Consider the following 18345-nt stretch of genomic DNA (forward strand, 5'->3'; position numbering starts at 1 on the left):
CTATTTTTATGCCTGGAAAATTCTACTCGCTTAAACTAGAAAATCTTATTCTAAGATGATGGCAGTAGTGAAATCCTCAGGGTTTTTTCCCCCTTAGCTTCAATCATTCCAGTAATCCAAAACACGTTTTGTTAATTAGCTGATTGACCTGAGAGTCATACCAAGGAAGATCACTAATTTACAACACAGGTTAAAAACTTAATCTGTTAACCTGTCATCCAGTCTGAGAAATCCAGACCTAGATAAGACCTGGATATTCACAGAGTAAATAAACGTACATTTGAGTGTAGAACTGAAAAAAAGTTGTATTTACACTTAAAACAAACTTATTTGACAAAAAGAATTGAGCAATTATAAAGCCTTTTGTTTTCTATCAAGTGCCCTTTGCAGTGACGACAAAATCTCTGGCATATCAACTGCCAAAATTTCTTCTGTTTTCTCAAAGTCCTATGCCGTTTCTCTTGAAGTCACTATAAAGCTTTTTCTTTTCATCAAGATGGAATGAAGTGCTACAGCTGACACATTGGAGGCAGATGTTCTCCTGTTTAGAGTTTTTAAGAAAAGAAAAAAAGTTTGTCCCATTGGGTGGTTGCCTAAGTAAGCAGGGGTGACCACAGAACACCAGTGAGGGACCATTTCTAGATCCTTTTTTTCATGTTTCAAGCACTGAACTGAAAGGGGGAGGGGAAGGAGGGGTGCAGTTCTCCCTGCCCCACACCCCCAGCCTCAGACTTCTTTAAGGCAGCCAGAGCACCTGCTCTTTGTACCAGAGACCTTAAGGATGATCATTCTCCTCCTTTTCCCTAAGTTACCTCGAAGTGGCGATACTAAGTGTTAGTTACTCCTACCCTAAACATATATGATAAAAAAAACAGATCTAAATTTCCTTACTTCTGTTTTGTCTGAGAACCTCAAAATGTTCTAGATCTCATTCTCTGGAGACTAGACTTATGTACCTCTCTCTCTTCTCGTCCCGAGAGAGTACACAACTGTTTTCCCCCGGGGAAGACCAGAGTCAAGTCTCTGCATTCTTCCACCACCACACAGCATCCGAGGTTCAGCAAAGCTTCGGGCCTGTAGGGTTCCTCCATCATCCCAAAAGGAATTTCCTTTCCCATAGAGTCTGTTCTTTTCATGCCTTATAGGGTAATGTTGTTCCCTTTCCCAAGCCTTTGTACCCAGCATCTGATAGCTTAAGTTCTGCAAAGCTTTTTATTCTCCAACTCCTTCCCAATCACAGCTTTTTCCCTTTTTGCCCTCCTCTTTAGGCTCTTACCTGCTAGCCCTCTTCTGACTAGCAGACTTACCTTACCAAGGCTTGGGCTGCTTTCCCATCCTTCAAACTCCTCCTTACTCTTTTCATGGGATAAGTTGTGTTCAAGGTAGTGGTCTCTACTTAGACAGTTTGCATCTTGCTTCCCCTAGGACAGCCATCAGGAATACAGAAGTTATAGCTATGAAGGGCAAAGTCAGGAATCTGGGTCACATACCAGAAAAATTCAAAGCAGACTCTCCAAGACCACCTTATGGCATACTACACATACTACACGGGGCTACGGGAGAGCCCTCACACACAGGCCGCCCTCTGTTGGGATATATACACTGACCACTTCTAGATTCAGCAGCTTGTTTCATCTGAAAATCTTCCTAAGACTAAAGAGAATCGGAATTTTCCCCAAGCATTTTAAAGACCCTAACAAACGAGTCCTCTTATGGATAGTTTGGTGGGTGTTGATAACTTAAGCAAACAAGGGGATATATATAGGCTTCTCTAGGGAGAGAGAGAGGTCATCAGGTATAGGAATCAAGGTAATATACTTAACAAGAATAGTGGACTCTGAAGCTGAAAATCCACAACAGTAGTCTTTCCAGCAGATAATGCAGACAACAAAGTCCAAAAGTAGGTGTTGACTTGTTTGTTTCTGAGAAGAACCGTAACTTACCATCCTTCTACTTAAGATACACACGAGAAGACTCTTTCAAGATGCTTTAGCCTCATCGAATCTCAGGCAGAGGAATGTGCCCCTTTTTGTGCTCCTCAAAATTGTAGCATTCTAGAAAAACCCTAGATTGGGGAATCACTTAAAATACTAATATCCTTGGAATAGGCAGGATTTTTTCCCCAGTCACGGACCTAGCTGCCTGAGGCCTTCAGAGATTGACCCTTTTCCTTGTTAAAGACTAGATTATTTCTTCACTCAAGTTTTGGGGCCCTCTTCCGTACTGCCTGGCTCTGGACTTCATAGAGGTAATCAAGTGGGATGTTTTCTCCTAACTTTCAAAAAGTTCTCCCAGTGCACAACTGCTCAGAGTGGGCCATGGACCAGCTGCCAGACTGTTTATTCCTGGTCCACAACAAGATAAGGAGTATTAACCTGAATGTAAATCAGCTGTGTCACTGAGCATGCTGGTTAGTTCAGCTGATTTTTGTTTCATAGAAAGACTTCGTTGAAGAAGGAAATGAAATGATTTACATTCTGGTGCAGTTCCTTATCTTGTGGTCCATTACTTTGAATAGAACTCTCCTAGAATTCTATTATAGACCATTTTAGGCATGCTTATCTTCAGAAATGAAATGTGTTGTGTGCTATCTTACCGTCTCTTAAAACCTAATTTCTTTGAACAAAAATGGCTCTAAAGTCTATTGCATCAAAATAAATCTCATTTTCATTTCTCCCTTTTCTTCCTTAACAGAAATCCACTGACTACTGCCCCCTGTGTTTCTCCATTTTTGAAAAAGTACTTCAGAATAACCCCCATCTTGCCTTACCAGAATTCCATCTCTCTCATAGAAGAGTGATGCTTACTTGATAACTCATGTTCTGTCAAGCATCTTACGAGAAAATGTATGTCTAGTTAGCTTTCATTTAGACAAGAAGAGATGGCAAAATCCAAGCCATAATACATGACCCTTTCCATCAGAATTCTGAGAAATCTCCTCATTATGAGGTCTGGCTTTCTTAAACCTTCCCTCTTCCTTCCCCAACCTCTAACACCAGGAAGCTTACCGAATATTTAGTTGTGAGTATGTCGTCATTTCTAAGCATCACTATTAGGTTGTAGATTGCAAAAGTTGTTTGTTCCCTTGTGACCAGTCATTTCCCGCTAACTAGCAGATTCTGTTATAAAGAGGTTGAATTGTCCTTAACTCTAAAATGACAGCCCACTTAGATAGGGGTAAAGGCAACCACAGGAGAAGTGTTTGGACATGTTCCCCTGTTCAGAATCTGTGGGGCAACCACGTGGCCTTCTATACCCAGACTCTCGCTTGACAGTAACAATTTGGTCCACAATCCTACAGCAGCTGTTCTCAGCTTGAGCTCACTTCCTATTTCCCAAGGGTTCAGCTGCAGAATCACTTACTATACCAGCTGCTAGCAGTTGTTTTATTTTATCTTGAGAAAACTAGTTTATTTATTGGTAGCTTTGTTTGGTAATAATAAGTCAGTGAACACTTGTTATTTTCCAGGTTTGTTCTAAACACTTTACATTTCATTTAATTCTTATAAGGTAGCTATCATCTTTGTTTAACAGATGATGAAACTTTTTACAGTCCTAGAGAGATAAACATGTCTAAAATCACACAATTAGTGATAGAGCTGTGCCTGTCTGACTCCAGAAGCTCTGGTTCTTCCATTCTATTTCTCCAAAGATGCTTCATCCCTGCCATCTCTTTTATATCCTCCCTCTCTTTACAAGTCCTAGGCTAGGCCAACAACCTACTTTCTTTTCCAATTCTCCAGTGAAATGAGGAGCTAGAGATGGTTAGGGAAGCTCTTTCATTGGTTACCTGAAAAGTACATGCCCTCTTTGTTTAGGTGACAGGCTATAAACGCACACAAGATCGAAGTGTAACTACCTTAATACCAACTTTTAGATTGCACTAGGAAAACACTTACTATGCTAGTCATTGAAGATGATGCATAGTCAGAGAATGAAACTTATTTGTAAATAACTTGAACTCACTTTTCGGGGAAAAGACTGGTAGGATGTATAGGAGCTAGAAATGATTTGTAAAATTCTTGTTTTTGGTAACTAAAAATTACACTTATGACTTTGATCCTTACAAAGATACTTGTTTATTTTTAAGGGTAACTAATCTCTGTAAGGCTATCTGTTATTTACAAAACACTTTTTAAAGATAAATTCACTTCACTGCTTTTTAATTCACACAGAATTATTCCCTAATGGATGTTCAGCCTTCAAGAAAATTACTCCCAATATAGATGAAGAAGGAGCAATGAAAGAAGATGCTGGAATGATGGATGTCCATTATAGCGAAGTAAGATTCCAGGCCCTGCATTGCCAATTACATAAATTTAACTTCTTAAAATTTATTTACTTTAAAATATTATTACAGCTAACTTAATCTGGATGGTAACTAAGGGTTGATGAACTGTAAGCATTAAAACTGCCCAGGGAAAAGATGTTCCTGTTTGGAATGTGGAGCCCTATCTCTGGAACTGTTCTTATTGTCTGGTTTTAGAAATAATACCCTTTATCATCCTCAAATCACCATCCCAGTAACTAGATCAGAGTCAACATACTTTGGAAAAAAATCTCCATAAAAAATAGTTAACAATGTAACAGCTAAACAGAGGATGCATACAAGTATTTATTTAAAAATGGAAAATTTCTGCTCTTAACTTCTTATGGATAGCAAACAGCTTCAGTTGTCACTCAACAAATATCTGTTGAGCACTGACTTACGAGCAAGGCTTTGGACTTGGTGATATAGGAGCTATAAAATAATTAGGTACGGCTGATCCCTGACCTCCAGTGTCTATCTGAAGAGATAATACATGAAATGGAAAAAAGCAAGACAGTGCCATCTGAGTAATACAGACAGTATGTTCCATGCAGAGTCAGAGTTGAGAAGTTATTTCAGCAGAGAATAGCAGGGACAAAAGTTAAGAGGTGGAAAAGCAGAAGGCATGTTCGAGGGCACAGTGAATGGATCCTTTTGGCTAAGCCAGTGGGTTCCTACAGAGAAGAGTACTAGCTGAGGTCAGATTTTGAGAAACTTGGAATGTTAGGGCTTTATTGAGTAGAATGTTGAATTGCTATCAAAGGTTTCTGAGCAGAATAATGACAAGATGAAAGCAAGGAAGAGGAAAGGTTAATTTGGCGGTAATACGGGAAATGTATTGGAGGTAGATGGATGGAGGCTGGAGCGTGGGCTGCCCTGAGAGTCCAGACGTGAGGCAGTCGGGCCTAAACCCAGATAGCGACAGATTCAGGAAACACTGTGAAGAAAAGAGGAAGACTTGATGGCTATTGGAGAAGAATCAGAGGTAGCTCCGAGATTTCAAGTTTGGTATAGAAAAATGACGGATGGAGGATTTTACAGGGAAGATGATGAATTCAGTGTTTGATGTGTGTTGAATTGGAAGTGAAAGGCTATGGAAATAGAAATAACATCAGGCCACTGGAAATTCAGAACTGAATCTAAGTAGAGAGATCAGGGTTGGAGAGCCATATCTGGAAGTCATAGCTGTGTGAGAACCAAAGCAGAGTGATGACGGGAAGTAATATAGCAAGTGACGGCCAGGCAACCGAGGACTGAATCATACAGACACCCACAGTTAGGGAATGCGGAGACAAAAACAGAAAGAAACAAACAACAAAAAGCAGAGAGATTTAAAGGGTTGAAGTCCCATAGAAATACATATTTAAGATTGTATTAAGAAACGTAAGCAGCAGTCAGGTTAAAGTGAGAGAGACACACTTTATACTTTATGAATTTTTTTAAAAAAATATAAGCAATCTCAGGCTAGCCCTAGTTCATTTAGCTAAAGTGATATCTGCCTAGAAGCTCTACTTCCTAACTATTTCTATATTGGTCTCTCTCCTCATCAGTAAAATAAAGACACTAACACTGTCCTGATCACTTCACAATAAATGTGAAGGCTCTTTATAAGTCATTAGGTGCTACAGGAGTGTCAGGCTTTCTCGCTGACCAACCTGTTAGCAAGGTTTCCTTTTACCCCTAGAACCTAGAAGAGTAGATATTTAAAACATGTTTGCTGAATTAGTTAATCATAACAGAGAATCAAGATACTTGAATTTTAATCCCAGTTGATTGGTTATTGACTATGAAGCCTTGGGTAAGTTAATACACTTCTGGAGTTGTAGTTAGATCAACTTAGATGATTTTCATCTAAGGTCTCCAGTTTTTGTGGGCTGACAGCAGAAAGATTCAGCGGAGTTCGTGGGCGATAAATGGTTCAGCACAACTGAAGTTACGTCCTTTCTTCCAAACAGCAGCTTGAACATAGTCATAGAAATGGCCTTGTGCCTGACCTTTTTTTATACTCTTAAAGACAGCAGTAACATTTCTTACTAGTCAAGAACTATGATCGGTTTTCTATGTAAACACATTTGTTGGAACTCTTGTGTTCTACAGTAATAATTTATACATACTTTTAATTTGACATATACAAATAGAATCATATTCTCCGTAATGCCATTTTATGTTTAGTTTCTATAATAGGGCTTCTTCCTCATGCCCTAGCCAATGGAAAAATAATGCCATTGATTTACAAGTTTTATTGAAATGAAAAATACAAATTGTTGTTCATTTAGTGCCTTATTTAAATATATGAGTTAAACCAATATTAATTTGTTTTTAAGACTGCCATTTCTGACTTTTGCAAGTTTTAAAATATATAACTAATGTACAATAAAATGCACACATCTTAAGTGAACAGCTTAATTTTGACAATTGTATATATCCATGCAACTTAACCACCTCAAACAAGAAACAGAACATGTCCATCCCTCCAGAAAGTTCCAGTGTGCCCATTTCCAGTCAGTTTCCCCACCCCCACTACCTGATTTCTATCAGCGTACATTAGTTTTGCTGGTATCTTGGCGTCATAAAAATTGAATCATTCAGTGTGTACCCTTTGGTATCTGGCTTCTTTTGCTTAACCTAATGTTTTTGCAGTACATCCATGTTGTTGGGTATATCAGAAGTTCTTTTTCATTGCTAGATATTCCATTATATTGACATATGATTTTTAAATCCATTCTCCTATTGATGGATTCTGGATTGTTTCCAATTTGAGATTGTTATGAATAAGGCTGTTTTAAACATTCTTATCTATGACCTTTTGTGGACATATGCATTCGTTTTTCTTGGGTTCACTCCTGGGAGTGAAACTGCTGGATCCTAGGGAAGTTATATGTTTAACTTTATAAGAAACTGCCAAAGAGCTTTTCAAAGTGGCGTGATGATTTTATACTCCCACCAGCAATTGATGAGAGTTTCAGCTGCTCTACTTCCTCACCAACAGCTGATGTTGCTAATCTTTCTATATTTTTACCATCCTGTTAGACACGACTTGGTATGTCATTGTGCTTTTCATTTGTGTTTTCCTGATGACTAATGTGTTGAGCACTTTTTCATGTGCTCCTTTGTCTTTTATATATATATGTATATATAATATATATATGGAAATAGTACTGCCTGATTTTTTAATCTTATTTTTCAATTTATTGTTGCTAGTATATAGAAATACAGTTGATTTTGTATGCTGATCTTATAATCTGCAGTCTTGCTAAATCCGCTTATTAGTTTTAGTACTTTGTATATTCTTTAGGATTTTCTACATACACAATCATGTCATCTGCACAGAAAGAGTTTTACGTTTGCCAATCTCTATGCCTTTTTTCTTCTTCTTGCCTTATTACACTGGCTAGGACCTTCAGCATAATGTTGAATAGAAGTTGTAAGAGCAGACATTCTTGACTTGTTCCCAAATTAGAAGAGTGTTCAGCCTATAGGTTTTTCGTAGATGCTCTTTATCACATTGAGGAAGATCTCTTCTATTCCATTTCCTGAGGGTTCTTTTTTAACATCATGAAGGGGTGTTGAGTTTTTTCAAATGCTTTTTCTGCATCTATTGCTAGAGATCACATTTTTCTCTTTCATTCTGTTTATGTGGTTCATTCTGTTTACACTGGAGTTTTTCCTAATTCTAAACCAACTTCACATTCCTGGGACAAACCTTACTAGCTTGCAACAGATTTTTAATTCCCCCCAAGTTCTTCCTTCTCACTGTTGCTGGAAATTTTAATTTGACTATTAAATGTTAATATACAGATTATTTATTCAAGTAGCAACATTTAATGAACATCAACTATGTGCTGTCACCATACTAGTAAGCAATATAAAATATTGTCCCTACTTTTGAAGAGTCTCAGCCTATTTGGAAAGTCAAAGAGAAAGAAAATGGGCAAGTATGGTGATAAACATCCACTCAATAAATTTATCAGAGTAAGAAAGATAGGTGTCTAGTGTTTTGCTACTCTGTGATCAGGAGAAGAATCCTGAAAGAGGTGACAGTTAAGCTTTCTTAAAGGGGTTAAATAAGTGAAAGGGATTAAAAGATAAGAGGGTAGAGCATGGACAAAGGCACAAAGTTAAGACAACACCATGGTGCTTCAGGGAAACTAATAGTACTTCATTGCTGTTGGGGATAAAGTACAAGGCTGAGCATGATGAATGATGATATTACAAAAGTATCAGCCAGATCACTGCAAGCTTAGTGTGCCAAATGAAAGAGCTTGTCCTTAGTTCTGTGAATGATGGGGAGCCATCATGAGATTTTAAGAAAGCAAGAGGGACGTGGTCTGGTTTGCATTTTAATCAGAACCCTATGGCAAGAGGGGAGGGTATAGCTCAAGTGGTAGGGCGCATGCTTAGCATGCAGGAGGTCCTGGGTTCAATCCCCAGTGCCTCCTCCAAGAATAAATAAATAATAAATAAACCTAATCACCTCCCCTGCCAACCCCCCCAAAAAAACTTCACAAAAAGAACCCTATGGCAGATTTGTGGAGGGTGGATTTGAAAGGGCCAAGGATGGAGGCAGGAAAATCAGTTAGGAAAAAATAATGAAGTCCTTAGGAATAGACTTACCATATGACCCAGGAATCCCACTCCTGGGCATATATCCAGAGGAACCCTACTTCAAAATGACACCTGCACCCCAATGTTCATAGCAGCACTATTTACAATAGCCAAGACATGGAAACAGCCTAAATGTCCATTAACAGATGACTGGATAAAGAAGATGTGGTATATTTATACAGTGGAATACTATTCAGCCATAAAAATGACAACATAACACCATTTACAGCAACATGGATGTCCCTGGAGAATGTCATTCTAAGTGAAGTAAGCCAGAAAGAGAAAGAAAAATACCATATGAGATTGCTCATATGTGGAATCTAAACAAAACAAAACAAAACATAAACACAAAACAGAAACAGACTCATAGACATAGAATACAAACTTGTGGTTGCCAAGGGGGTGGGGGGTGGGAAGGGACAGACTGGGATTTCAAAATGTAGAATAGATAAATAAGATTATATTGTATATAGCAAAGGGAAATATATACAAGATCTTATGGTAGCTCACAGAGAAAAAAAATGTGACAATATATATATGTTCACATATAACTGAAAAATTGTGCTCTACACTGGAATTTACACAACATTGTAAAATGATTATAACTCAATAAAAAATGTTAAAAAAGAAAGAAAGGAAAGGAAAGGAAGAAAGGAAGAAAGGAAGAAAGGAAGAAAGGAAGAAAGAAAGAAAGAAAGAAAGAAAGAAAGAAAGAAAGAAAGAAAGAAAGTCAGTCTTGACCCTTAGCAACGAGAGTAGAAATGGAGAGGAAGGGTCTGATCTGAGAAGTATTTAGGAAGTAAAACTGGCAGAACTAGGTGATAAACTGATTACAGGATGAGTAAAGAGAGTGTATTTGATTCCTAGGGTTGCCATAACAATGTACACAAACTGGGGGTCTTAAAACAATAGAACTTTATTGTCTTAGAGTTTAGAAGTCTGCAATCAAGGTGTCATCAGGGTCATGCTCCATCCGAGACTCTGGGTAGAAGCCTTCCTCGCCTCTTCCCAGCTTCTGGCGGTAGCTGTCAATCTTTGACCTTCCTAGGCTTGTAGCTTGCATTGCTCGAGTCCCTGCCTCTGTAGTCACATGGTGTTCTTCCTGTATGCCTCTGTCATGTTGGATTGAAGGCTCACCCTACTCCAGTATGACTTCACCTTCACTAATCATATCTGCAATGACCCTATTTGCAAATAAGGTCACATTGTGAGGTACTGGGGGTAAAGATGTCAACTTATCTTTTTGAGGGACACAGTTCAACTTATAACAAAGGGTAAAGTAAAAACTGCTCTTAGTTTTCTAGCTAAGAGTTTATAGGGTGTGGCCACTGGCTAGATAGAAAGCACAAGTGAAAGAGTGAGTTTAGGAAGAAGATGAATTCAAAATTGTCTCAAGGACATACAGGAAGAGCCGTTTTAGCAGTCAGTTCTACAGGTCTGAAGTTCATCTCTTTAAGATAAAAACAAACTGTTAAGATTTATAGATAGCATGAGTGATTGGCTCATCTTATTGTTGAGAACATGAGATGATAGTTCACAAAATTGTTTTAGAGCAGCTGTTATTATGGCAAAGTCGGAGATCTCTATCTTGAGGTATTATAATATCATTCTCACTAATTTTAGAACCAATAGACAGGAAGGAAGAATTCTTGGCCAAAATCACATCATTTTAATAAACACCTATGTCACTAATGCAACAGCTTGAAAGTTGTCAAATTGTCTAAATATTTTTGTGTGTAATACAATTTCAACATAAAGGGAAAATAATGGACATTTATAGGCTTAGTGAAATTCACCCTGTTAGACAATGACATCCTCAGTTTGGAACAATGTATCCCTTTTTAAAAATACTTCCTGTCTATATGTCACTACTTGTAAGTACAGTTAACATCCTCATTACATGATAAACAAAATAAACAGATGTAGTTTACTATTGTCAATATTAACTTCATACTTTTAAGAATGGTTTCAATTTCATATATTTCAAGTATTTGATTTAGAAAATACAGTCACACAACTGTACTCTTTCTGTGCATTTCATTAAATTCAGTACATTCTGTTCTTTATTAACTTGAAATGGTTCAAAATACATTTGCCCAGAACTCTAAAACTATCTCTAATTCCTGCTTGCATTTTTCTCTCAACACAGGAAGTTTTGCTGGAGTTGCTAGAACAATGTGTGGATGGCTTATGGAAAGCAGAACGTTATGAAGTAATCTCTGAAATTTCCAAGTTGATCATTCCAATTTATGAGAAACGTCGAGAGTTCGAGGTAGGTAATTTAAACATCTGCATCATTGGTCTATATATTTTATTTTGGTCTTAAGTTACTATCCTTAAAAAATGCTATGAGGTTCTAAAAGTAGAGTCCTACCTTATATTCATATAAATTTTCCAAATGAAATTAAGGATAAAAAATCTAAAATTGAAATTTACATTATATCAGCAGTTCTCAAAACATTTTTATTTAGCAGTCTCCCCTCTTTCCCTCATGGCATAAAACGATTGATGTTGTCTTCACTAAATATTTGCTAAAAAGGCTGTTGGATTTCCACGCTGCCTGGGAAGAGGCATTGGCAGGATTCAATTCTTTACAGTTTGACGGGGAGATGAAAAGTGCTGGCAGATGACAGTGAGGGAGGTAATAAGACACTAGTAATAGCCCTATTATGAGAAATTTTTCAATTTAGTCGGCTGGATAAAACTGTTGATGAAGGGTAGTTAATAAAGAATAGCAGTATGATGAACAGCTGTTGCCACCAGCACTGAACAGGAATTCTTTATTTTCATGTTTCTAAGTCCCTATCATAATTTTCTACCCCTCCTATGCTAGGAAGGGGTGATTTAGGATTCAAGCCATTTTTTAAAGCAATTTATCCTTCAATATAGCAAGTAGTCTTTCGTTGCTGAAGAAGTTTCCAAGAGTGAAAACATACATTTAATATCATCTATATAGTGCTCTCATCTGTGCTCCAAACTGGCTCTGAGCAAACTCACTTTTTCTGGGTCTTTCTCTCTTTGCCATACTGTTGGTGTATATGGGGCATGCCTGAAAAATCATAGTTAATGTTCAAATGATTATATTAAAAAGCAAGAGTTAGATAATTAAATCTAGGTCATGTAGATGGCAAAGAATAGCCTGTGAGATGAGACAGGAATTGGCACTGCCCCTTTGATCAAAGCATTACATCCTAAGAACCTTTTTAAAAGTTTCAGAATACCCACTTTCTTACTCTTAGGTTGAAAATCAGTCTATTAGAAACCCAGGGAGCATTTTGCTACTCAGTTGACTAAATAGGGAAAGAAGAAAAATATGTCTTCCGTACACATTAAAGGAAACGCTATGTTCTGTAGGGGAACTACTCCTATTTCCTTGTAGGGGTGCAAGGCTCTGTATAGATCCCCTAGCATTCTGCCTGAGATGAAGTAATTTTTCAGTATATCTTTGTGAGATGGGCTGAAAAGTGTCAGAGATAACACCATAAAGGTAAGGAAACTTCCTTCAAATTGAGCTCAGCTGCAGGAAATAGTATGAATGGAAAAAATTTTAGAGAAAGAATATCTGCTTCTGTAAGCCAGCAAAAGAAAAATGCCATATGATACCACTTATATGTGGAATCTGAAAAAAAGGATATAAATGAACTGCTTATTATTTATAACTTAAGATGATTGATTTCTTGAATATGTGTGAGCACATTTTGACTGTCCTTTATGATTGGATTACTGCATTCTGTTGATTCTTAATTTGTGATTGGCTTTATTCCTTTGATAACTATGTAAGTTTAAAAAGCTAAACCTCTAAACTGTACTTAGAAACAATGAACAGTACATATATGTAAATTTTTAAAATGCACAGTATATTGTATATATGTATTTACATGCAATATATTGTATATGTGCATCAAATTGTATCAGTTTTACCTCATAAAACTGAAAAATGGGGACTAAAACAAAGTAAAACTAACCCCCGAGTCACACAAAAAAGAATATCTGCTTCTGTGCTCCCCCTTTTTTTATTGAAGTGAAATTCACATAACAATTAACCATTTTCAGGTGGACAGTTCTGTGGCATTTCGTGCATTCATGGCATTGTGCTCCCACCACCTCTCTAGCTTCAAAATGTTTTCATCACCCCAGAAAAACACCCCATATCCTTTAGGTAACCATTCTCCACCCCATCCTCCATCCCCTAGTAACCACTAATTTGTTTTCTGTCTCTGTGGACTTGCCTGTTCTGGATGTGTCATAAAAAAGGATTAATACAAGATGTGACCTTTTGTGTCTGGCTCCTTTCACTTAGCATAATATTTAGAGGTTTATCTAGGTTGTAGCATGTATCAGAACTTCATTCCTTTTTGTGGCTGAGTGATATTCCATGGTATGGATATGCTAGTTTGTCCATTTACCTGTTACAGACATTTGGGTTGTTTCCACATTTTGACTGTTACAAATAGTGCTGTTGTAAACATTTATGTATAAGTTTCTATATGGGCATGTTTTCACTTCTCTTGGATATATACCTAAGAGGGTAATTCCTGGGTCATACAGTAACTGTATGTATAACTTCTGAGTAACCACCAAACTGTTTTCCCTTTTCCCTTCCCCCCAGCAATGTACACAGTCCACATTTTGACCAATACTTGTTTTGGTTTCTTATTACAGCCCTCCTGGTGGATATAAAGTGGTGTCACATTGTGGTTTTGATTAGTATTTCCTTAATGACCAATGATTTTGAAGATCTTTTCATGTACTTGTTGGCCATTCACGTATGTTCTTTGGAGGAATGTCTATTCAAGTCCTTTGCTCACTTTTAAATTGGGATGTTTGCCTTTTTAATGTTGAACTGTGAGAGTTCTTTTTATTTTCCGGATATGAAAATTTATCAAATCTGTGATGTGCAAATATTTCCTCCAGTTCTGTAGGTTGTCTTTTCATGTTCTTGATAACGTTCTTTGCACAGTGCGTGCCCGTTTTCTGGGTGTGAAAAGAATATATTCTTTGAAAATGTCTGTGAACTTGTGTAAAAGCCGTCCTCACACAGGCTCACACCATCATTTTTGTGTCTGCATTTCATGTTCTTCTTCCAAAGTGCTTGGACAGATTGTTTACTCCACCTAAGGGCTCAAGCAAAGCATTCTGCTTCTCTTTCAGTTAAATAATTCAGACATATAGAAAATAGTAGTCAATAATACATTATTTGTAAAGTATACATTATCATTGGTATATTAATGAAATGAAGCATAATATTTAGAAATGGCAGTGTCATTTGACAAATTGAAGCTCCACCCTGTGACCTAAACTTGTTAAGGAGTTTTGTTTAATTTCGTGACCAAGAGGGAGGGGAGTGTGAGTTACCCCACCAAAACCATTTTGAAAAGGAAATAGTGTTGCTTTTTTTCCCCCTGTGCATTTATCTTAGACATTTAGTAATTAACCAAAACATAAAGCTAAAGTTTATTCTCATTTTTTTCAGAAACTTACTCAAGTTTATAGAACTCTTCATGGAGCTTACACAAAAATTCTGGAGGTTATGCACACAAAGAAAAGGCTTTTAGGAACTTTCTTCAGAGTTGCCTTTTACGGCCAAGTAAGTATACTTTAGTTAATAAAGTTGTTTTTCTTTTTAAACTTTCACCTTTGAATTGTTAGATTACTATAGCAGCGGTTATTGGTCCTAGGAGTCTGTCTAGATGGAGTGCCTATCACAACAGCAGGAAGCCTCTTTTGTGAGTGTAAAGTTCACTTTCATTCCCATATCTAAATCCACTAGGTCAGAGTACAACATATAAGATTTGCATTTTTCCTTCAGTTTCATTTTATGTTAGGCTTCTTAAATATATATTTAATATCTAGTACTGCAAGTTTCCAAATAAAAATCAGGTAAGTATGCAGGGAATGAAAAAAATCAAGTGTGGAGCTCTTCAGGCCAATAATATGTTCATATGACCGTGAGTCTGAAAATTCTCACTTACTTAATTTAAAAGAGTGAATATAGGCATGTAGCTTTTAGTACTATTATTTAAAAATCTATTCCAAATACATTATTGCTAGTTATTTAGTAGGTTTTCTCTAAATACTGTGTTTGCTCATACTACTTATAATTTACTGTATGTTTAACTTTACAATAGTCTTTTTTTGAAGAAGAGGATGGAAAGGAGTACATCTATAAAGAGCCAAAGCTCACCGGCCTCTCGGAGATTTCCCTGAGACTTGTTAAACTTTATGGTGAAAAATTTGGTACAGAGAATGTCAAAATAATTCAGGATTCAGACAAGGTAACATATGCGCTGCATTTTGAAATCATTACTTGTTACTTCCAAGCATGGTACATTGCTCCTGACTTTTTCCTTTTTCAGCTGGGGAGAAGCATGGAAAATAGAGCCTTTCTAGATCGTGCAAGAAAGGATAGCGGCTTTGGAGTCAGAGAGGATTCAAATCTCCACTGTCTGCCACCTGCTAGCTCTGTGACCATAGGGAAGTTACTTAACCTCTCTGTGCCTCATTTTCCTCATTGGTAAAATGGAAATAATAGTGCCTTCCTCATGGAGTTGTATGGATTCAGTAAGTTAATATATGGAAAGTGATTAGAGTTCTGGTATATAAAAAAGCATTCACTAATACTAGAAGCTGGCATGCTCAATAAAGGTTAGCTATTACTGTGAATGCTGTTGTGTGCATGATTGCCAATTTCATACTTTATGATTAAAATAATCTTCGTGCACACATTTTATTCTAAGGTATCCTTAGTCTAGTAGTTGCATTTGCAGTGATGTAGATTTCAGAGAGATGCCTTGGGCCTTGCTGTAACCGCTATCCATCCTACTAGGCCCTGCCAAGGCAAGGAAGGATGAGAAAGGTTCCAGCAAGAGACGCTCTTTCCTAGAAATGCATAGTTCCCTACAGACAGAATTTCAGGAAGGCACAGTAGGAATGCCTGACTGTCCTTAGTTGCCATGGGTGTGCCCAGGATGAGCACTGATTTTTAAGGTAGGTACAACCTATACAGCGCAGGGTCTACAGGCCCTAGCAGTATTTACTGAGTGACTATGATTTGCATGGTGCTGTGTAAAGTACTTAACAGCTAATAGGCAGCGTTGCCAGAGTGAGAAGCCCATGGCAATGGTAAAGATACTTCATTTTCTACCATGAAAATGATTTCTTCACTTTGTAGACTTACCTTTATCTCATGGAGGTTGTTTTATCTTAAACATATGCCTTAAGATATTTAAAAATAGATGTGCTGGTAGGTTCAAAAGTCATTAATATTCAGCAAAAAACCTCTCAATACTTATCAGTTTCACTATTTTGTGTTGTTTTATTGAATTAAGACAACGGAAAATGTTATCTCCTTGTAGCCAGAAAGGCTTAAGCTTGCTGCCATGCTACTGATACTATAAATGGAAAGTTAATGGAAATCCAAACTTGCAGTACAACATGCAGTTTTCTACTTTATTCTGCCTCTGAAAACCTGGCCAACAAGCAGTAATGACAAATCTCCATCAGGCAGCTGGACTCCTGACATTATTTGTGTGTACAATATTTTAGTCATTCCTCACAGGCAACAGCCATAATAAGCAGTTGCTACTTTTAAAAACCTTATTTTTTTTCTTAATGTGTGAAATCCAAAATTAAAAACACTTTTACTTGCCAAAGAACAAAATCTGCTTAAGGGCACAGACAATTTGAGGAACAGTTGGGCAATGTTTTCCAGAATTTAAAATGTATGTTTCTTTGGAGCCAACAATTTCATATTTAAGATTTTATCTCGTAGATGTACAAACACAAAGATGTATGTTTAAAGGTGTTTATTGCTACAAAGTTTGTTAACAAAAGCCTGGAAGCAATCTGATGTCCATATGGTTAAAGAAATGATATCACCCACATAATGGATATAGTAACCTAGGCGTTACAAATTTTGTAAGTATTGATATGAACCCATCAAGATATATTATTGAGAGAAAAAAGGTGAGGTACAGGACATTATAGATAGGATGATCACATGTGTGTAAAAACTGGTATTCACATTTACTCACTTGTGTATGCTTAGGAAATTTCTGGAATGATACATACAAAATTGTTAACCAAGGTTATCCCTGAGGAGAGACTAGAGTCTTATGTGGAAAGACAGACTTTTTAAAAAACTTTTCATGTATACCCTTGTGTTCTGTTTAAATGTTTTACCATATACATATTTTACTTTTATAAGGTTAAAATCAAGCTTGATCTCTAGTTTGTTGAGTGCTTTTATTATGAAAGGGTGTTGAATTTTGTCAAATGTTTTTCCTAATTGTTTCAGGTGATCATATGGTTTTTCCCCTTCATTTCTGTTAATGTGGTGTGTATTACATTGATCAATTTTCCTACGTTGAACTATCCTTGCATCCCAGGAATAGATCCCACTTGGTCATGGTGTGTAATCCTTTCAATATGCTGCTGAATTTGGTTTGCTAGTATTCTTTTGAGGACCTTTGCATAAGGGATATTGGTCTGTAGTTTTCTTGTACTGTTGTCTGGCTTTGGTATCAGAGTAATGCTGACCTCATAGAGTGAGTTAGGGAGTGTTCCTTCCTCTTCACTTTTTGGGGAAAATTTGAGGATTGATGTTAGTTTTCCTTGAAAACTTCACCAGTGAAGACATCAGATCCAGAGCTTCTCTTTGTTAGGAGATTTTTTAAATTATTGATTCAGTCTCTTTACTAGTTAAAGATCTCTTCAGATTTTTCTATTTCTTCATGGTTTAGTTTTGGTAGGCTTTGTGTTTCTAGGAATTTGTTCATTTCACATTTCATCTAGGCTGTCTAATTTGTCGGCATATAGCTGCTCATAGTACTCTCTTATAATCCTTTTTATTTCTGTACAATTGGTAGTAATGTCCTCATTTTCATTTCTGATTTTGGTAATTTGAATGCTCTTTTTTTTTAGTCTATCTATTAAAGCTTTGTCAATCTTGTTGATCTTTTCAGAGATCCAACTTTTAGTTTCATTGATTTTTCTCTATTTTTCTATTCTCTATTTCATTTATCTATGTTATGATCTTTATTATTTCCTTCCTTCTGCTAGCTTTGGGTTTAGTTTGTTCTTTTCTTTTTAGTTCCTTAAGTTGTAAAATTAGATTGTTAATTTGAGATCGTTCCTATTTTTTAATGTTGAATGTTTACAGCTATAAATTTCCCTCTTAGCACTGCTTTTGCTGTGTCCCATAAGTTTTGGTAATGTTGTGATTCCATTTTCATTAATCTCTAAGTATTTTCTAATTACTCTTGTGAGTTCTTCTTTGATTCATTGATTTTTTAAAAGTATATTGTTTAATTTTCACAAAATTTACTTCTTAAACTTGAATTTATACCAATTTCAATAACAGAAAAATTCTGCTCCTTTAACAGCTCCATCCCTAACCCTTTCAGTTGTTGATGTCACAGAATCACATCTCT

General features: G+C 36.7%; 1 protein-coding gene across 4 annotated transcripts in view; it reads left to right on the forward strand.

Moving 5' to 3' along the window:
* DOCK11 (dedicator of cytokinesis 11) overlaps nt 1-18345 on the forward strand; it is a 169813-nt gene that overhangs the window by 137866 nt on the left and 13602 nt on the right. For all 4 annotated transcript variants that reach the window (XR_012504693.1, XM_074359257.1, XM_074359258.1 and 1 more), the window contains 4 exons: nt 4176-4282; nt 11064-11186; nt 14388-14501; nt 15043-15189. Coding sequence is in view for 3 of the 4 variants with exons in the window: in XM_074359257.1 (XP_074215358.1) it covers nt 4176-4282; nt 11064-11186; nt 14388-14501; nt 15043-15189 (491 nt within the window). In the remaining variant the exon portion in view is untranslated. The remainder of the gene's footprint in view (nt 1-4175; nt 4283-11063; nt 11187-14387; nt 14502-15042; nt 15190-18345) is intronic.

The sequence above is a fragment of the Camelus bactrianus genome, chromosome X, assembly GCF_048773025.1.
Source record: "Camelus bactrianus isolate YW-2024 breed Bactrian camel chromosome X, ASM4877302v1, whole genome shotgun sequence".
Taxonomy (NCBI): Eukaryota; Metazoa; Chordata; class Mammalia; order Artiodactyla; family Camelidae; genus Camelus; species Camelus bactrianus.